General features: G+C 43.0%; 1 protein-coding gene across 6 annotated transcripts; it reads left to right on the top strand.

Annotated features, from left to right (window-relative positions):
* The first annotated feature begins 747 nt into the window (after positions 1-747).
* LOC117447913 (protein phosphatase 1 regulatory subunit 12A) lies at positions 748-17,009 on the top strand. Of its 6 annotated transcripts, XM_034084910.2 has the most exons (26): positions 749-1,349; positions 5,201-5,331; positions 5,595-5,713; positions 7,119-7,275; positions 7,394-7,538; positions 7,625-7,699; positions 7,809-7,888; positions 8,944-9,161; positions 9,274-9,386; positions 9,479-9,676; positions 9,831-9,913; positions 10,016-10,105; positions 10,280-10,381; positions 10,469-10,570; positions 11,250-11,340; positions 11,432-11,554; positions 11,647-11,749; positions 11,860-11,963; positions 12,091-12,150; positions 13,138-13,160; positions 13,270-13,321; positions 13,411-13,515; positions 14,074-14,124; positions 14,316-14,366; positions 14,653-14,669; positions 15,768-15,855. In XM_034084910.2, exons 1-25 carry the CDS (start codon positions 1,074-1,076, stop codon positions 14,653-14,655), a joined length of 2,655 nt encoding a protein of 884 aa, XP_033940801.1. In that variant the 5' UTR covers positions 749-1,073; the 3' UTR covers positions 14,656-14,669; positions 15,768-15,855. The 6 variants fall into 6 exon arrangements, with proteins under 6 accessions (XP_033940799.1, XP_033940800.1, XP_033940801.1 ...); XM_034084908.2 differs by lacking the exon at positions 14,653-14,669 and having other exon boundaries at positions 748-1,349; positions 9,482-9,676; positions 15,768-17,009; XM_034084909.2 differs by lacking the exon at positions 14,653-14,669 and having other exon boundaries at positions 748-1,349; positions 8,968-9,161; positions 15,768-17,009.
* The last annotated feature ends 2,608 nt before the right edge of the window (positions 17,010-19,617 follow it).

The following is a 19,617-nucleotide window of genomic DNA, read 5'->3' on the forward strand; positions in this document are numbered from 1 at the left end:
AACAATCATACAACGTTAACACATTTCCTAGTGCCTATCACACTTATAATAAATCTATATCAAAATACAGATTTAAATATATTTGTCAATACAAATATAATTGTACATGTAATTCATGAAAATGAGAATTACTCATCATTTTTACTATACCACATGACGTAGTTCATGATCAAAAACAACTTTGCAAAGAAAAATAAAGGCAATACAGTACAGCACAGTCAGAATCAGAATCAGAATACCTTTATTAGTTCCACAGAGGGGAAATGTACGTAGTTACAGCAGAAAAAGAGCCACAGACAGCTTAATGTTACATATGTTGCATGCATTAAAAAGTACTAAGTTATGATATAATAAAAAATGTAAAAAATATAATAATAAATAAAAAATAAAAAAAGTTGTATAATTTTCAAAATACACATCCTCTAACAGTTCTTAAGATTTAGCAGCCAGGCATATATAGCACCGTTTTAATAATATATATATATATTGCACATGTAGCACATATTGCACATAGTTGGATCTTGGATGGTATTTAACAGCAGCAAGTTACACAATTTACAAAATACACATCTTGTAACAGTTCTAAGAATTTAGCAGTCAGGTATTTACACAGTTATTAACGGCATATATTGCACATATAGCACATAGTTTGTTGGTGTTTAACAGAAAGGGGTGTTATAGTCTGTGTTGTGGTGTGTGTGTCGGGTGGGGGGTCTACTAGGGGCTCTGCTGGTTGTATAGTCTGACCGCTGCAGGAAGGAAGGACCTGCGGTATCTCTCCGTGAGACAGCGGAGAGAAGGAGCCTGCCTGTCGCTGAAGGAGCTGCACAGTGAGGACAGGGTGTCAGAGCATTTTAGTGAAAAAACACTGTCCCTCCCATCGAGTTAGGACTTTCCGAGTTGGCCTTGAAGGCAGCATAGGATTGCCACTCTGTCAGAAGTTCGCAGTGAAGTTCCAGGTTCCTCTGAGTCTCCACCAGGGGGCACAGCCCAGGGCAGGCAGGCTCACTCCAAACACTCCGCTCCTTCTCCTCGTACCATGAGCTGAATCTGTCCGGGACAGACCAGGGAAGATGGCGGCCACTGACCATTCCCGGTCCGAAGCTGCCAAACAGCGACGGCAGGATCAGCTGCAGCGATGGCTGGGCTCGGAGACGGATCGGACGCTATCGGAGAACCGGGAAACTTTGAGCGGTTCCGGGACGCGGCGGCCGAGAGTACGGTTCGCCCAGGGAGCCGTGTTTATGGCCGCCTGCTCCGCCGGAGACCGGGAGGAGGTGGCGGTGCTACTCCGGCAGGGAGCTGACATCAACCACGCCAATATAGACGGGCTGACAGCGCTTCATCAGGTAGGAGCCTTAACGTTACTATATAATCGTTAACGACCGTTTAGATGTAGCTTCTTGTCTAAGAGTTAACCGTTAACGACCGTTTAGATTCAGCTGTTTATGAGTTTAACGTTTGAGTTTGAGCTAACTGTTGCTCGCATAGCAACAACGTGTATCCGTTAATGATGATCCTCACAGCGAAGAAGCATTAACTTAACTTTAGCTTAATTTATCGTGGAGTTAAGTTGGTTAGAGGTAAGGACGAACAGTTAATCTCAGGTATGTCTGTTCATTTTAACAGCTGTTATTATGGTGGCTTAAACTGAGCCCATCACTTTACCCTCTCTAGACTTGTTTTTAAAGTCCTAGCCGCAGCAGCAGCAGCAGCAGCAGCACTTCTGGCCTGTGTGTTAGTGTGTGAGCCTGTTGGTAATATGCTGGGCTATACACACTGTTGTACCTAGTAAGTTATAGGCTTCTTTTTTCTAGCATACATAGTTGAGATGTAAGGATATCAGTGAGCAGCATTAAACTAAAGAAGACTCTATGATCTTTCTTAGAAATGAAGGGCCCTGGTGGAGTCTCGTTTAAAATAGTAGGTCATATCCATCATCTGATCAACAGCTTTTTATTGTTTTTTTAAAGGAAGAAGTCGAAATGGAAGACTCCCAATATGAAAGTAGAATCTAAGGCAGGATCAGAGAGGGAATGTAAACTCTCAGTTTTTAATCTGAGTGTGAGGATTGTTGCATGTCCCAAATTGGCTGCACTTCTCCTGAGCATGTTCTAGTCTTAAAGCAGCTCAGCCTTTAATGTCCCTCCCCTTCACTTCAGTAATAACACAGAGGAGCCGTCTGGACAACATCACTGTCACACAAGCCTTCGTTAATGCAGTATTTCCTCTGCTTTTATGATGCCGCATGTCATAAACGCAATGCTTGTCTCTTCACATTGATTTCACAGGCATATGGGTTTATGTGTGATATCCAAGCAACATGAAAGATGTTGTGCTTTAGATTTTCCTGCCCACTGGAGCTGAATTGTGGTTCAGCGGTGTGCTCGCAGTTACATCATTCTTACAGATGATTGGTGTTTTCCCCCTGATTTAGTCCAACTATGTGTATTTGATGAAGTAGCCTTCCCATGACCGGTTCAGATGAGTATGTGAGCATGTTTCTTCCTGAATGTTGGGTGAACATGCCCACTTTTGGTCGATCCACGTGTCTCGCAGTGTGGTCCCTCCATCCCTCTCTCCCTCTCTCCCCTGTTACTCATCGGTTGCCTGGCAATCAGGATTAAATATAGGCCAACACTCTCCAAACTTTCCATCCTCTCCATCCAAAGCCTTTCTGTCTTCTCCACTATGCTTTCACTCTCTCTTGCCCCCAATCCTCCTTCTCCCCCTCCTCTTTCTCCTCTCTCTCTCTCTCTTTCTCTTTCTCCTTCCCCTTGCCAATTCCCCTTGGTGGGGACTTTAGGGATTTCGGATGAAGAAATGGAAAACATTCCTCAAACTGCTGTTGTCAAAGGCGATTTCCACAATGAGTCACTTGATGACCCAGTGAAGGAGTCTGCTGGGAGGCAGTGTGTGCACCCTCGGAGGGCGCGAGAAGTGCCCTCTGTTCATTCATTCAGCTTGGAGCACCCACTTTTCAGAGGGACCCCCCGCCCCCTGCTGCCACTGAACACTGCTTTTTGGCTCGCGAGCTTCTGGCTCTGCGTTGCATTACGAGCCCCAGCTGGAGCTCTTAAAATGACCACTTTACATTTTTTTTTACAACCCAACCCAGCTACCTGAGTAATTATCTTATATTATGAAGGAGGCTGGAGACTTGTAGCAGCTTTGTGATAAGTTGATTTAGCCCAAAAGCAAAGCCTCTTAGGTGGCTTAAGGCGGCCTGATGGACACGGTCTTGTGTGACTACAGAAACTTGCTGCTGTGAGGTCCTGCAGAGTGACAGAGGATCATGAATGTCTTCAAACGCTGTCAGGTTAGCGGGTGCATTCTTGTTCTGAGCAGATGTCATCTCATCGGATGATATCTGACACAAACGCACAGTACTTCTTTAGGTAATATTCCAGTGGGAAATGCAAAAAGGTTTGCTTGATTTATATAATAGCAGTGGTGGTGGCGAAGTCGATAGGGAGTTAGCTTGGCAACTGGAAGGTCACCAGTTCAAGTCCCGGCAAGACCAGGTGCTACTGAGGTGTCCCTGAGTGTCACCGTTCCCTACACTGCTCCCCGGGCGCCGTTCAAAATGGCAGCCCTCTGCTCCTAACACTAGGATGGGTCAAATGCAGAGAAACAATTTCCCCATTTTCTTTTTAATAAAAGTCCATCTTTAAGTGGTGTGCCTGCCTTTTTGTTTTACCATGAGTCCAGATCAATTTTAGCATCCCTATTTCTCCTGGTACTAGGATGGGTTAAATGCAGAGGCCAAATGTCACTGTGTGCTGTGTGCTCTGCACGTGTGACCATTAAAGAGGGTTTCATCCCTCCCATTCTATTCTATTCTATTGTAAGTTACACTCAGTTCATGCTGATTTATATCTGTTTTAGAGCGAGTGGTTTTTACTGCAAAATCCTCTTAGGTACTTTTAGCCTTGTTGGCAGCAGGACTCTAGGGATGGCAATGTTGGTGTCTCGCTGCACAAGATTGGTCTAGACTGAAATATCTCCACTAACATTTATTGGACTGTCATGACATTTTGTATGGACGTTTATGGTTCTTAGATGACCCTATTGATTTTGGCGAACCCAGGATGTTTCCTCTAGTGCCAACGTGAGGTTGAACTATGTGGTACTGAGTGAGTGAAATATCTGTTGTGTTATATAACAACTATTGGATGAATCGCAATGACATTTGGAGCAGATATCCAAGGGGGGATTGGAGGATTTAAATGAATGGTGATCCAAACTTTTTGTTTTGTTTGTCCAATACTTTGGTTTATTAACAAATACCTGCAAAAATAATAAAATGCTATCAATCTCAGTGACACTTTGTATTAAATACTTATTTGTAAATGTTAGCATGATAAGCTAAAATGGCGAACATTGTTAACATTATAGCTGCTTAACATCAGCATTGTCTCTGGGAACATGTTGGCATGTAAGCATTTAGCTCAGAGGGAAAATATTTACCACTGTTTGAATGTTTTCCTAGTAAAGTTGACTTTGATTCTGAGGCAGGGATCTACCTTGCTTCTTGTTTCAAGGTTCTCTCTTAGTTTTGAGAAGTTCTTGTAATCTGTTTGTATTTAAAAAGAGAAATAATCTTACCCCGCTGGCAGGTTTTATTACTTTTGTAAATAATGAGTTTAATAACCAGAGCTTTGCAATATAATAACGGTTCACTTGAAAAAGAGGCCTACACAGATTCCACTCTCAGATTTATTTTTTTCATTAAAAAAAAAAAGATATATTGTATCATAATACCATGAGATCCTCATGAGATTCATCTTGGGACATTTGTCACATTGGGATCTGAGCTCGACTTAGCTTCAGGGAAATCAGCTAAATAGATTCGCTGTTTAACTCAGGCCACAAAACAGTCATTTTGTGGCCTGAGTTAAATTATCTCAGGCCACAAAATGACTGTTTTGGCAGGTACTTGAGGGCTTTTAGCAGCCCACTTAACAATAAGTCAATACAAGTAGACACAGTAGGCATTGTTTTAGCCCCAGTGCTTAAGATGATTTTAAAAGATTTTAAAGTGTGGGAAGTTTTGACTTTTTCAACTAACCAAAATAAACCGGGTCTAAGAGTACTGAACCTGGACTGTGACTGACATTCTGTGTGTATTGTCACAATAACCAACTAACAATAAACACTAGGTTATCAATTCATCATGTGGTTGTGTGTCCTCTGGCAGGCCTGCATTGATGAAAATGCTGAGATGGTACAGTTTCTGGTGGAGAGCGGGAGTGATGTCAACAGAGGGGACAATGAGGGCTGGACTCCTCTGCACGCTGCCGCCTCCTGTGGATTCATCCAGATCACCAAGTGAGTGTCCATGCAGCACCATTCAGCCTAAATCTGTGGGTTCAAATGTTATAGTTTTCATGGTTAATTAAAATACTGGAGGGTAATGTATTAACAATGCTGATGAATTATTGAAATGTAATGTCAAATAATATGAATCATTTGTTTAACTTATAGTTAAAACTGGAACTGCTACCCCCCGCGACCCGACCACGGATAAGCGGGAGAAGATGGTATAGTTTAACTTTTTCATCTCGACAATTTCTGTCTTTCTGTTTTTGAAGATACCTAATAGAGCACGGTGCTCAAGTCGGGGCGGTGAACAGTGAAGGAGAGCTTCCTCTGGACGTGGCCACGGAAGACGCCATGGAGAGACTTCTCAAAGGGGAAATCAAAAAGCAAGGTGAGGAATTGCTCACACATTAAAACGTCTACTAAAGCTTGGGTGAGCCTTTTCTTTCCCTAAGTTCTGGCATTTCAAACTAACATTTAGATGACTTTCAGTGACAACTAAATATGTTGGGATGTTGTCATTATACCAATACATAGAGCCATTCAATTTTGGAACCAATAATTCACTATCTTGAGTAATTAAACCAATAAAACTGATGTGTTTTTGGAAAGTTAGTTGTACAGATTGGCAGAGGCTTTCTTTACTGTACTCTAAGTCTTTATATGATTATCAGATCATAATGTACACATTTCCGCGTAAGGCAAGCTGCCTTGCAGATGATTAGGGGCTTATTTGGAATATTAGTCTTGATGGGAAAGAGGATAGTGTAAAAATAGCAGCGTGCAACATGCAAAAATGAAATGCAAAAAAGGTCCCTAGGCCAGAATTGAACTTGTGATGTTGTGGGTTTATGGCATGTGCTGTAACCACTGTAACCGCTACCAAGGTCCTGCAGTGATGATCAGGTGCTTTTAGGTACTTAGCTGTGTAGTCCATGTGTCTTGGGCGGTTCTCAATAGCTTTGGCATTAGTAAAAGAAAAATATGAGCAGAATAAATTAGGAACTTGAACACGGCTCAGTCTACTTGGAGTGAAAACTATTCAAAACTCTTCTCATAAATGGCCAAACCAAGCCCTGCTTTGCATTTTTGTCCTGTTTTACTAGCTGTCACCGTAAAAGCATATGTCTCGTAAGAGAAGACAAAAATAGGCATATAAATGAGGACAGAGTCAGTGTGTACTGGGTAAATGTTCTGTGACCTTCATAGCACTGAAGAGGCTCCAGGCGTATACACACATTGCTGAGATCAAGTCACAGATGACAAATCTAATATAACATTTAATATTTTGTCTTTTTTCTGCAGTTTAGAGTTTTCAAAGGTCTAATTCTGATTTGTCTTTTTGTTGTGGCTGTACCTAATCAATCAGACATCAACATGTCTACTGGCATTATTATTACCTCATTGCCATACATTTAAAAAATATAAAAAACATTGTGACTCATTGGATTTTAATTGTCTTTTTTTAATTAAATAGCATTGGTTCATCAATAACACTCATCAGTGCGTACCTCCCTTTGTGTGCGACAAGCATCGTTCTGGAGTAATGTAAAATGTTTGGTTCACATGTGGCAGAAACAATTCTACGCAGCTACCACTGTATTCATATTCTACAAATAATACAACTTACTAATAATAATAGTGTAGCCTGATCTTTATCTGCATATATACAGACATACTGAGTTCTGACAGAATGAATAGAAATGCAAATGCATGTAATGAATGAAGCTTTTGAACTGCTGAGGAGTGCTAGTGTGTGTATTCAAGTGCCACTGTTTTCCATGTGCCTATCACAGCAATAGACGTGGACCAGGCCAGAAAAGAGGAGGAGAGGGTCATGCTTCAGGACGCCATGGCCGTGCAGGCAGGAAGCGGGACCCTTACACCTCACCCCAACACCAAAGCGACCGCTCTGCACGTTGCTGCTGCCAAAGGCTACATCGAAGTCCTGAAGTAAGTCTACCGAGAGCAATGACCGCTTGTTAGCTTTTGTCTTGATTTGGTATCACAGCTCGAGCCTCCTAGATATACCTCACCTCCTTCCATCTTGTCTGTTTCCTCCCTTCCTCAGGGTGCTGTTAAAGTGTGACGTGGACGTGAACAGCAGGGACATCGACGGGTGGACGCCCCTGCATGCAGGATCTCACTGGGGGAAGGAGGAGGTGTGCTCCCTGCTGGCTGACAACATGTGCGATATGGGTGCCGTCAACAATGTGGTAAGACAAACAACCTTTCTTCTGTTCTATGACATGAAGCCTTTATTAGCGCCATGACTGATGAAGCTCTGTGAATGTCCTTGTAGGGTCAAACACCTCTAGATGTTGCGCATGAGAACCTAGCGGACACTCTGGAGGAGCTGCAGAAGAAGCAGAATGCCGTGAGTCTGCCTTCACAACTATCTCACTCGGTTAGATAACCTGATATGATTGATAGTTTTACTGCGGTGGATGTTCTCAGTGTTTATGTGTGTTTATATTCCTCTTCAGTTACGCAGCGAGAAAGAGAAACAGACTCCTGTTATTGAGACCAGCCAGCAAATCTCCATGGTACCACTCCGCACACGCAGGTCAGTGCCAGTCAGTGTGTTGGTGTGTGAGCATGTGTTTGTGTGTGTATGTGGGCACACGCTACGCCGTTCCTCAGCTGAATCCCAGTCATCCCAGTACCAGTAGTTTGCATGCAGATCTGATGTTAACAGTCCCAGCATTCCTCTGAAACGGGCTGCTTCTATCCACTGACATTAACACTGGATAGATGTAGCAGGCAGCGACTTTCTGTGTCCCAGTTCCATACTGAATACTAAATGTTACAGTTTTTTAAGATGGTGTGAACTCTTTCGAAAAATAAGTTTGAATATACTTTAGTCCCTACAATGCAACAGAGGGAGAACAGTAATCGACTAAGTGATTACAACTAACAATTCTAAACAATAATGAAAGGAAATGAAAGAATACAATTAAAATTAAGAAAAAATCAAAGGATAAAAAATACACATGTCGTTTAAAGGAGCTCTTATTGTTCTGAAATAAATATATATATAACGTCCTTTATCGCAATATGTAATCTATCATTATTCAGTGATGTCTGTCAGTTTTGTGGCAAATCCAGAAAGCTGTGTGGTTAAAATGATAAGACAATCTGGTTTTAGCTAATTCTGCAAATTGAATAGCTTCCATCGGTCCCTACCATTGAGTTTTGGAAATTGCATACTGGCAGCAGTTAGAACTTAAATCTCGTTACGAGGGATTTTCTTATGTACTGAAAGCCAGAATTGCACACTTTACATAAGTACAAAACAAATACTTTAGTATAAAGTATATGTGGTTGGGACACACATTTGTGTAGATGCTGTAGCTTGCCGTCTTACATATTAAAGAACGATTATACAATTGATTAGATAAAAAATGTTTAGTTTGAAGTTACCTCCTGCTAAATTGTGATCTAGCAATAATACGGCATAGCTACTCATAGCCTCACAGAAAGTGACCCACTGGTCCACCCACCGATGTGTTGATCGGCGCATGCTCGCTCTAATTGGCTGCACGTGGAATGACTGCCCTCACTGATCAGCTCCCTGCATGCCACCTGTTGTTCCACCCCACCTTGGCCCCGCCCCTGCAGGACTTCTATCTCTCGTATGAGCAGTAAGGAGAAGATCTATCTCCACGAGCGGGAGAAGCACCCCCCTCCGGCCCTGCAGAGCAGCCCAGCTGAGGACGAGGAGGAGGAAGGGCAGACGAGACAGAGCCAGACTCAGAGCCAGCCTCAGAGCCAGGGGAAGGCCTCGAGCAGCTCCAGCTCGGAGGAGGAGAGCGAGTCGGAGAGCGACGCGGAGTCGGGTAGGAGAAGCTGCCGAGAAGTTGTCTGTCACAACTGATGTGTGTTTTTATCTGGTGGGTTTTTATGGTTCTGCTAGTGAGTTAATTATTTCCGACCTTTGCACGGTTGTAGAGAAAGCGAAGAACCGAGAGATCATAAACAACTTGAACAACAAACGCATTGCTTCCAGCAGCCTGCTTCCTACCTCCGTACCAACAAGTACTGCTCCAAGCCAAGTGAAAAAGGTAATATACAAAGACATTACATGGCCAACATCAAAGCAAATGTTTTAGCTGCTTGACCGCAATACAGATGTTGACTTCTGCTGGCTGTATAGCAGGACCCAGGCAAGCCCCCCGCCCCCGAGGTCCCGGGCTCCTGGAGAACGTCTCTGAGGAAGGCAGGTAGCTCGATGACTCTGGGCTCGGCTGGTCTGTCTGACACCAGCCAGGACCCCATCAGACCTGCAGAGAGCGTGCTGGGCATGACCCGCTCCGCCTCTAGCCCCCGCCTCAGCTCTGAGGCCGACACCAAGGTACGCACCACAGCCGGCACTCACATGATTCAGACTTTAAACTCTAATGAAACCAGTTGGTGTCATACAAATCTAACGGACTCCAAATAAAGGCTTCTTTTACAGCTTCTGAGTCACATAACCTGATGAGCTATTACCTTCCCCTCGTTCTCAGGAGCCTAGGCTGGCTCGGGTGCCGCCCATCCCGACCCGGAGACTCTTCAGTATCCCAGACGCCAGCCCTGACAACTCCAACAGGTGAGCCGCTGCTCTCAAATGCTCCTTCTGCGCTTGTGAAAGCAGATTGTGTTTTTCTGAGTCACTGGTTGTGTGCCCCCTGTCACCCCGTCTCCCTCTCAGCTGGCTAAGTCGTAGCTCCTCTTACACCCGGCGCCTTCATAGTCAATCAGGGAATGACCTCACTAGTTCCACCCCCTCTTTGCTTCACAGGTCAGTCATGCTGCTCAATGCTCCGTATTTGTGTGTTGTCATGTGTGTGTGTGGGATTTTGTTATTGCTGTGTCACCGCTTATAACATTCCCCCTGCAGTGACTAAACGTGTCATTTGTGTGTGTGGCTGTGAAAAACGCCTTTCTGTTTTTAAGCGGTTTGTTTTGCTTCTAGCTCATCTTATGGAAAGAGACTGGATGACCCCACCATGACCTCAGCTAGCACAGGAACGAGCTCTGCTGGACTCGGCCGCCTCAATAGTGTCTTGACCCAGAGGTACTCCATTTGCTTTTTCAATTTTCCTATTCATTTTTCTTTCTCTTGTGAAAGATCTAATAGTCACCTCTTATCTCTCCCCGTAAGACTTCCTCAGGAACAGACAGAAAAGAAGGACCAGTCTGCCGTCACCACCTCCAATTCTCGAAGCACGACCACGGGCGAACAGGAGGCCAAGCAGAGGCGCAAGTGAGTCAGGGGGAAGAGTGCGTTGATGCGAGTGTGTGTGCCACCATCTTAACAATAGTGGTGGACGGAGCATCTGTGTTTACCGGTTGTCCATCTCTAAATCCCATACTAGTAATTATGATATCTCAAGAGCACTTTGTACCAAATCTCTTCAGATTTGGCACAAACGTCCACTTGGAATCAAGAATGAATGTATTAGAAGTGGGCGCTAAATGGTTGCGGTCATTGAGACATCACAACTACATTTTTGGCCATAACTCAATAATTAATTAGATAACTATGACGATTGTACACAGAAATTAGTCCTAAAACCCGGATATGAGTTAGCCCTTTTGCTAGCATTTTCGCTCTTCAGATTCAAGTCAAAAGGGTCTTTAGAGTGCATCTTTGGTTAACACAAATTAAAGAGATTTGATATGTTACGTAATACCCAATTGTGCATTTCTGGTAAGATTTCATTGGGACCATGTGATGCTAACTTTCAGTCTTTGTCCACACACATTTGTAATCCCTCCAGCACTTTAGGGCTAGTTTAAGTGATGACATTTTGGATAAACAGTGGAGGTAAACTGCAAATTGAGTGTTCAGGGGGGGGGGGGGGGGCACAACCACCAGGCAATAATTGTAGTTGTGGGCCTGAAGATGTGGTGTTAAATCTAAAAGTGCTCGACCTGTGTAGATCATATCTGACGCCGGTGCGGGACGAGGAGGCCGAGGCCCAGAGGAAGGCTCGCTCCAGACACGCCCGGCAGTCCCGCCGCTCCACTCAGGTACAAACAGTCTCCGCTCACATGTTCACTGCATGTTCCCAAAGTGCTGTGTGTATGTAAGATAGTGATTTTTTTTTTTTTTTACATCAAGGGGGTGACGCTAACAGACCTGCAGGAGGCAGAGAAGACAATGAAGACGGACAACAAAGGGAGAGAAAAGAAGGAGGAGGAAGAGAAAGAGAAGGACGCCAAAGCAAAGAAGGCAGAGGAGGGGGTGAGAGCCATATATCAGAGTTATGGGTCTGTGTTGGCTGCTCTTATATAATGTAATGTGACATCATATAGCGGGGGATGCTGTGTTTACAGGAAGTGAGCTGGAGGTCTCGTATTGCCAGTCTGCAGAAGTCTGACCTGCTGGGCCTCACTCAGCCCGCCGGCACTCCGCGGCCTCAGACGGCCGACAGGAGAGGTACACATCACCACCTCCCTCTTCTCACAAAACACAGAGCTTGAAAATGTGGTTTGTTTGTTAGAACATTTAATTTGCTCTTCAACAACTGCTGTTTGGCTCTGTTCCAGATGTTGAGGCCAGCACAGGGGAGAGCGAGACAGAGCGATGGGCCAGGGAGCGCAGGGAGAGGAGGCAGGCTCGGGCCAGGAGGAAGGCTCAGAGGACCGGGGAGGTAAACACCGCTCACATCTTTTTATCTGGATTATTCATGCAGGAATTTAAAACAAAACACGAGCAATGTTGTAACTAGATGTGAGTGTTTTTATGAGAACACCATGCGTTATCTGTTTCATCTGCAGAGTGACGACAATGATCCCAGTGGGGAGGAAGAGTTCTCAGGCAGTGGGCTGGATCCACAGGTGTGTGTGTGTGTGTGTGTGTGTGTGTGTGTGTGTGTGTGTGTGTGTGTGTGTGTGTGTGTGTGTGTGTGTTGTGTGTGTGTGTGTGTGTGTGTGTGTGTGTGTGTGTGTGTGTGTGTGTGTGTGTGTGTGTGTGTGTGTGTGTGTGTGTGTGTGTGTGTGTGTGTGTGTGTGTGTGTGTGTGTGTGTGTGTGTGTGTGTGTGTGTGTGTGTGTGTGTGTGTGTGTGTGTGTGTGTGTGTGTGTGTGTGTGTGTGTGTGTGTGTGTGTGTGTGTGTGTGTGTGTGTGTGTGTGTGTGTGTGTGTGTGTGTGTGTGTGTGTGTGCTACAATGTTAAGTCAACTTAGCGATAAGTCGATTGACAGAAAAACAAGCCAGTTTTTTTTGATAAACAAATAAATGTTAAAGGTGGGGTAGGTAAGTTTGAGAAACCGGCTCGAGATCGCTAGAATTTGAAAATACACAACCGGAGAAAATCTGCCACTTCCTCACAGAGCCCCTCCTCCAACACACACGAACGCGCACATGACCAATGAGGGCACGAGATAAGTTTGTGCCCCGATGGAAGGCTGACAGGCAGGTAGGCCATCAAAGTGTCAAAGCACTTAAGATATTCATTGATACTGAAATGATTCGTAACTTGCAGCCCAAGTTCAAATGTTGTTTAAAAAAACAAGACTTGAATCTCTCTTTATTTTACTTTTAAAGAAGAGATGAAATAGACTGTTTTACAGTGAGAGCACAACATGAGCTCATTCAGAAGGATTTGGAGCAAATGACTTAATAGAATGACATCAGTGGCTGAGAGAAATAAACAAGGGGATATTTTGACTAGACAAGGTTGACTGAAATTACATTTGACATAAATTCAACTTAAATAGTTTTTTGGACAAAGTTTAGACGTTGACCCTGAACTGAACAATTATAACAATAACCTTGGACACAGGACTAAGAATGATAAAATTAACACTGCCTTCTCTGTTCACAGACAGACCAACACTTGAGTTCCAGGTATGAATGTAGCCTTCGACCTGTTTGATTTTCAGTCTTTCTTCATTCTGTCAGCACAGTCTCAGTGATAGCAGTGTCTCTGACCTCTGACCTCTGCCCGTCTCCCCAGGTTTAATGACTGCACCCAGGGAGGAAGCTCTGACGCCAAGGATTTCAAGAAGGTCAGCAGACAGCACTCATATCGAAGTCAGGAACATTTGTTTTCCACGTTTCAACCCGTTATTTACTGCTGTGTGTTTGTGTGCGTCAGCTGTTTGAGGAGGTTTCCAGAGAAAACAGTCAGCTCCAGTCTCAGCTGCAGGACACCCAGAGGACCATCAGTCAGACCAGGTTGGACCTGGAGAAAGCCACGCAGGTGACCACCCCTCCAACAAGCACATACACTAACACACACACTCAGTTCAGGTGTCTGTCACTTGTTCTGCTGTCTTTTAGTCCCAAAACATCTATGTTTTTCAAAGAAATAATACATAAAATACAGATTTTTAAAAGTTTCCCCCCTCCAAGTCCAAACATTTTAATCTTTCTTTCCAGATATGGACCAAGCGTACCGAGTACATGAAACCGATAGTCAGACTATTGCTGGCTTGATGGAATAAATGATTGAGAATATGATTTACCATCCATCATCTTGCTCTTTATTCCTTTTTTTAAATATACGTAAGGCGAAGGTTTCCCATGTTCAATTGTAATCAAAGCCTCTCGAAGAGTCATGCTGTAAAATTATTTAAATGCGCATAGTGCTATGTGAATCAACTTGAAGTAATACTACGTATAAAAATACAATTAACAAAAAAAGCAAACGAGACATTCACATCAAAATGTTGCAGGTTGTAACCTATAATTTCGCAGGCTATCAAGTGATCTTGTTGTGGTGATGGTGTTAAAGTCATTGATTTGTTGAACCCCACAGAGACAGGAGCGTCTGAGCGACTGTTCAGCCATGCTGGACCTGGAGAGAAAGGTAACGCATCCCTGCTGATGGTGTTCCTGTTGTTTTAGCTTCATCTGCCTCACTACGGCCACCACTGCTGTCTGTTGACGCTCTCTCCTCTCTCCTCTTCACTCCTTCACCTCTTTTCACTCACCTTCTTCCTCTCTACATCACTTCCTCTCTGGTCTCCCCCACTCTCCGTCACGTTGCCGTGGCGCCAGGACCGGAGGATGTTGGAGCGGCGAATGGCCGAGCTGGAGGAGGAGCTAAAGGTGAGCAGACGAGTGTTATCATGGCCGAACTCACTTTGCATGCTTCTGCTTGATCCACCTGGCTGCAGTGTGCAGGCAGCAGTGATGTGGAGGTGGTGCACAGTTGTTGAATACACTCCTCCCTCCACCTGTTTTCAGGGAGGAGGGTAACTGTTTTCTGTTACATGTGATAAATGTGGTTGATTTTCACATTAATGGTTGTTTCTGTTTGTCTACCAAACTACCTGAAACCCATCTGATCTCTGCGCTCTCATAATTTCATCTCATAATTGTCTGATGTCTTCAGTAATAAAGAATGAATAGGTAAAGTCTTTCTATTTGAGGAAGAGTTCAACATTTTGGGAAATATGCTTATTTGTTGTCTTGATGAGAGTTAGATAAGACATGAGATTGATGTTGATCTTCTCATCTAACTCCCAGCAACAAAACAAATACAAGTATTTCACAAAATGTCCAACTGTTTCTTTCTTATTTCATTTCATTTCTCTCATTCTAGGATGCAAAAAAACCTCTTTTTCTTAAATGTGACTGCAAATGATAACTGTGATGTTACTTATAGTTCTCTAGGCTTCACACATGACGTGTTTACATTACACCGAACACAAAACGAAAAAAGATCACTGCCTTTAGGCCCCAGTCACACCGAGATGCGTCACTAGAAATGCGTCAAACAGCGAAACCAGTGTTTTCCAATGGTACCCCCCCCCCCCATCTCCTGCACCGTGGGTCCTGTTTTTGAAGTGATTTTTGGACCCAAATTAAAGTTTAAATATTCTCTTTTTTGCGTTAAGCTGCATTCACATAGTAAATGTTCTTCCTCACTCATCACCAGGTATGGCACAGAGATGCGAGACAATTCTGTTTCTCTGACTACCTACCCTGCTTGCCTATCGCAGCCAATCAAATTAGGCGGAAAAAAAAGCTTTATTACTTTACCACTTCCTTCTCTTTTGATGTTGGGAGATGTAGAATGAACAGTGGGACAATGGCAGATGCAGACAAAAGATTGATATTAGAAGTTTTTGAATAAATGTTACTGTATAATTCAAGGTTGTGTTTCCTCCTTATCTGGTTGCACAGCAACGGCAAGAAGTCGCTCATAAATCTCTCCCGGTTGCTCCACAGGCGCAACACGCTGTTTTTCCGATGCGTTTTTTAAACGGACTCGCTCGTAGCAATGCACCTTGTGTCATTAGAGCTTTATTGTATAGAGTTTGATGGCCTGCTATCTTTTAAGTGTAGTAACAACAACTCTGTTAGAAACATGTATTGCCTTGATATGAATTGCTGTGAAAACTACCTATGATATTTAGTCTTAAAATCCAATGTCTCATAATAAAGTCAAACCAAGCGGATCATTTCTCAGACTGTTTTAATGGAAACTTGTGTTTTCACCTCCAGGTTCTGGTCGACTTGAGAGCAGACAACCAGCGTCTTAAAGATGAAAATGGAGCACTGATCCGTGTCATCAGCAAACTCTCCAAATAAACGAAAAGAGAGAGACACGAAGAGCAGGGATCCCCCCCCCCCCCCCCCCTCCATCCATCCATCCATCCATCCCTCCCTCCCTGCTTCCACACATTCCTCCCAGTGCCAAAGAGTGAGAGAAAGAGAGAGGGGGAGAGAAGCAGCAGAATGTCCTACGTACACGAACACCACAGCTTGACTTGGATTGTGAACAGCTGGAGTGGCTTTGGTTTTGCCTTAGCGCCCGTTTGTCACAGGAAGACCTTTGGCATGAAGGCCTGTGGCCGAGCTCCCCCAGCAGCAACATGAGACCTACAGCACACAGAACATCTACCACCACTGTGCATCAGGGGAACATTAACGTGCACACACATTCCTATGCGTGCATCACATACTTCCTCCATGCACATTCCACGAGCGCGAAAGGCAGCTTGGTCCTTAAAGCTCCCACTGAGTATTTATTTTTTTGTGAACACACTCACGTCACACATTCACAAATTTACCCCAATCACAGTTCAAATCTGACGTGTTGTCAAGCAATGAAGGTTTTGAAGTTCTTTATAAAAAAATTAAAAAAACTTGGCTTGTCTTTGCATTCGGCACCGTCCTGGCGACAAGGGGAAGTCCACAAAGCTCTGTTGGGTTGTTTTGTTTCCACATGCAAGTGTTTGAACCCACCTACCTCTCCACCTATGCACTTCCCCACATAGTTTTTTATTTTTGTGACCACAGACACACTCCATGCTCTTAAATAATGACCAGGTCAGTTGACCACAGCACTTTACACCCTGCGGAGCAATACAAGATTTGCCATGCTTTGCCCGTCCTCCAGACAGACAAACGTATGTCACAGCAGCACCCTCCCACTCAGTAAGTGGAGGGAGAAGTTACTGATAGCTGAAGGTCAAAGGTCATTGCACAATTATAAAGAATTGCTGTTCTGTCAATGCCTATTATGCTATGAATGGTTTTAATTATTACCATTGATAAAGATATTATTTTCATTGTCAATTCCTCTCTTGCCAGGGAGCATGATTATGTATATTGTATGTGTATAAATATTAGTCTTGAATAATACCCCCCTTTGAAGTAAAATTCCATGTAGCCTTTCTTCACATGTTGGTTTTCTAATATATTGAATGGATGTCCGCACCCCAATAAAAAAAAGTGTTTGTAGCTACTGTCTGGTTATTATGTACATCGTGAGAATTTGTATCCATATTAGTATGAATGCTAGTTGGATTCCACACTTAGTGACATGTTGTGAATGATGGAGTCATCAAATATCTCACTTTTGAGATTAGTTTTCACCTGTTCTTTTGTTTTGTTTCTACCCAATTGTATCACTACTGCCTACAGTTGTTCTGTTTTCTAGAAGCCAGATGTTTTTCATCAATGGATACAAAAGAAGGAACGGTACAGCTGCAACACAGTGAGGAAACGGGGCAGCACGATGTATATACAGCATGTTTGGACTGTTCCATTAATCTATTGCTGCTCCCAGGTGGATACTACATCAGGAGTTGCTTGACTGACATGATAGATATGAGAGTGATTGCATGTGCTGTGGTAGACGTCTGGGTAGGAGCTGTGAAGGGCCAGTTGTCCATTTGGACTGAAGTGTAGTTAAGATCCATCTGTTTGTCTCATCTGAGAGCAGCGAGATGGACCACTGTCCTGCAGGGTGGAAGAAATACTGACAACAGGCTGCGCTCCTAATAAGGAAGGGCAGGCTGGCCGAGGCTCTCTGTAAATATCCCTCAGGTCTGAGAAAGACAGAGGAAGGGAGCTGGGGAGGAAGAGGGAAGCGGATGGATTGCAGCCTTATATGGACAAAGCTCTGCTTTTCCCAGGGTTTGTGGCTCTGACCCCCGGCACGATGCCAGATGCCACACAAACAGCTCCTCAGCGCCACCAAGTGGTGCAACTCATGCAGTGCTGAGGGTGAGCTAAGGCTGAAAGGAGATGTATATTGTTTGTTAGTTTCTTCCTTTAGCATTTTATGCGTCTTTTTTTTAACAATTTCTATATAAGCAATACGCAGGAATACACTACTACACCTTATACCACTACCTTTAAACATTTTTATTTTCAATTTCAGAAAACTTCAATACAAAAGATAAATTGTCTTAATTGAAGTAATAATTGTGGTATGTATGAGTCAGTTTTTAAAAAATATCTTTACCTTATTCACTTAAAACATGTGGAATTAAAAAAACACAGGCTATAAAGGACGCTTTTACCCTTTACCTCCATGAGTAATCTTGGTTGAGTGTCGCAAATTTGTATTCGAATATTACAGACAAACTGACTCTCTGAAACCTGTAGTTTTCATCTAGAAATACTGGTTGCTTGTGGGGCTCTCTTCAAAATGTGTTGTTAGTGTGTCTGTTAGGGGCCTTGGCAGGTTAACTTGGGCCCCACATCTCTTAAAGTGTTAACTTGGCTTTTATCCTGTTTTTTTAAAGTATTACTTTGACATGTTTTGCCTTTATTTGATTGCTAAAGCAGAGAAATGACAGGAAATGAGGGGAAAGAGAGAAATAATAAGCAGAAAAGGCCCCCAGCTGGATGAAAACTCCGGATGTTGCATTCTGTGGTCGGCAACTTGACCTCTAAATGAACTATGTTGAAGAAAAAACACTCGTTTTAACTCTTGTTGTGGTGGTCGTGGGGCTGCGTAAATAACTTCCACCAAATGCCCCCATATGGACAGGGGCAGCACTGCCTGCAACCCCAATGATAGAGATAAAAATAGATCATTAATAATATTTATTTGTACAGCACTTAAGATAAAACAAGGTAAAAGCAAAACCAGATTTCAGTTATTTAAACTCTGAACAAGATTCCAAATTGTCCCAAATTATCATGAGGCTTGTTGGGACTGGAGTAAAATAAGAGATAACAGCAAAAAAGGTAAAAAGGGAGTTTATAGAGCCTGGTGAGCAGAGTGGATGTGACATGATTTAGTTAGGAGAGAGCGACTTGGTGTTCTTGGAAGAGATAGGATAGAAATGTAAACACACTCAATGTGACCTGCAGAGTATTTTTACAGCCTCAGCCAAGCGGCCCTGCATGGTGTTTTAATTGTGAATATGTACGAATAAGGTGGCAGCCATTAAAGCCTTAACCCCAAGACTAACACTGTACACCTGTAACTAAAGTTTATTATTTATTCTGTTTAGACCTTTTAGTTTAATTCATACACAGAGTGATACGTGCACTTGAGGTTTCATTTCAATCTAATGAGCCTGTTTATTAAGTGGTGATTAGTACTATTTTGACATATTTGTACTTTACTTGAGTATTTCCATTGAATGCTACTTTATACTTATAAATACCAGACTTTTTACTCCACTGGATTTATTTTAACACTCACAGTTAGTTGTACATAAACACATAATATGCTTTTATGGTGTATATAATGCAGTACTGTACTACTAATCTGCACAGTATTTCAATTATCTAAACTGCTCCATATTGACTAATAGTAAAATAAAATATTACAAACATAATAATGTAATACTGTAAATACATATATTCTGCAACATTTACTTTTACTTTTGATACTTGAAGTACACTCAGTTGATAATACTTCTGTAATCTATAATATTCTGAAATGGGACATTGTACAGAATGAGTGCTTTTTGTGCTTTATATATTGTAATGCTAATACTAGGCTACTGTACTTTTTTAAGTAACATTTTGAAAACATGACTTTAACTACTATTAGAGCATCTTAGTATTTAAGACCATAGTATTTGAACTTCCACTTGAGAAGGAT

The sequence above is a fragment of the Pseudochaenichthys georgianus genome, chromosome 6 (assembly GCF_902827115.2).
Source record: "Pseudochaenichthys georgianus chromosome 6, fPseGeo1.2, whole genome shotgun sequence".
In the NCBI taxonomy this organism is placed as follows: Eukaryota; Metazoa; Chordata; class Actinopteri; order Perciformes; family Channichthyidae; genus Pseudochaenichthys; species Pseudochaenichthys georgianus.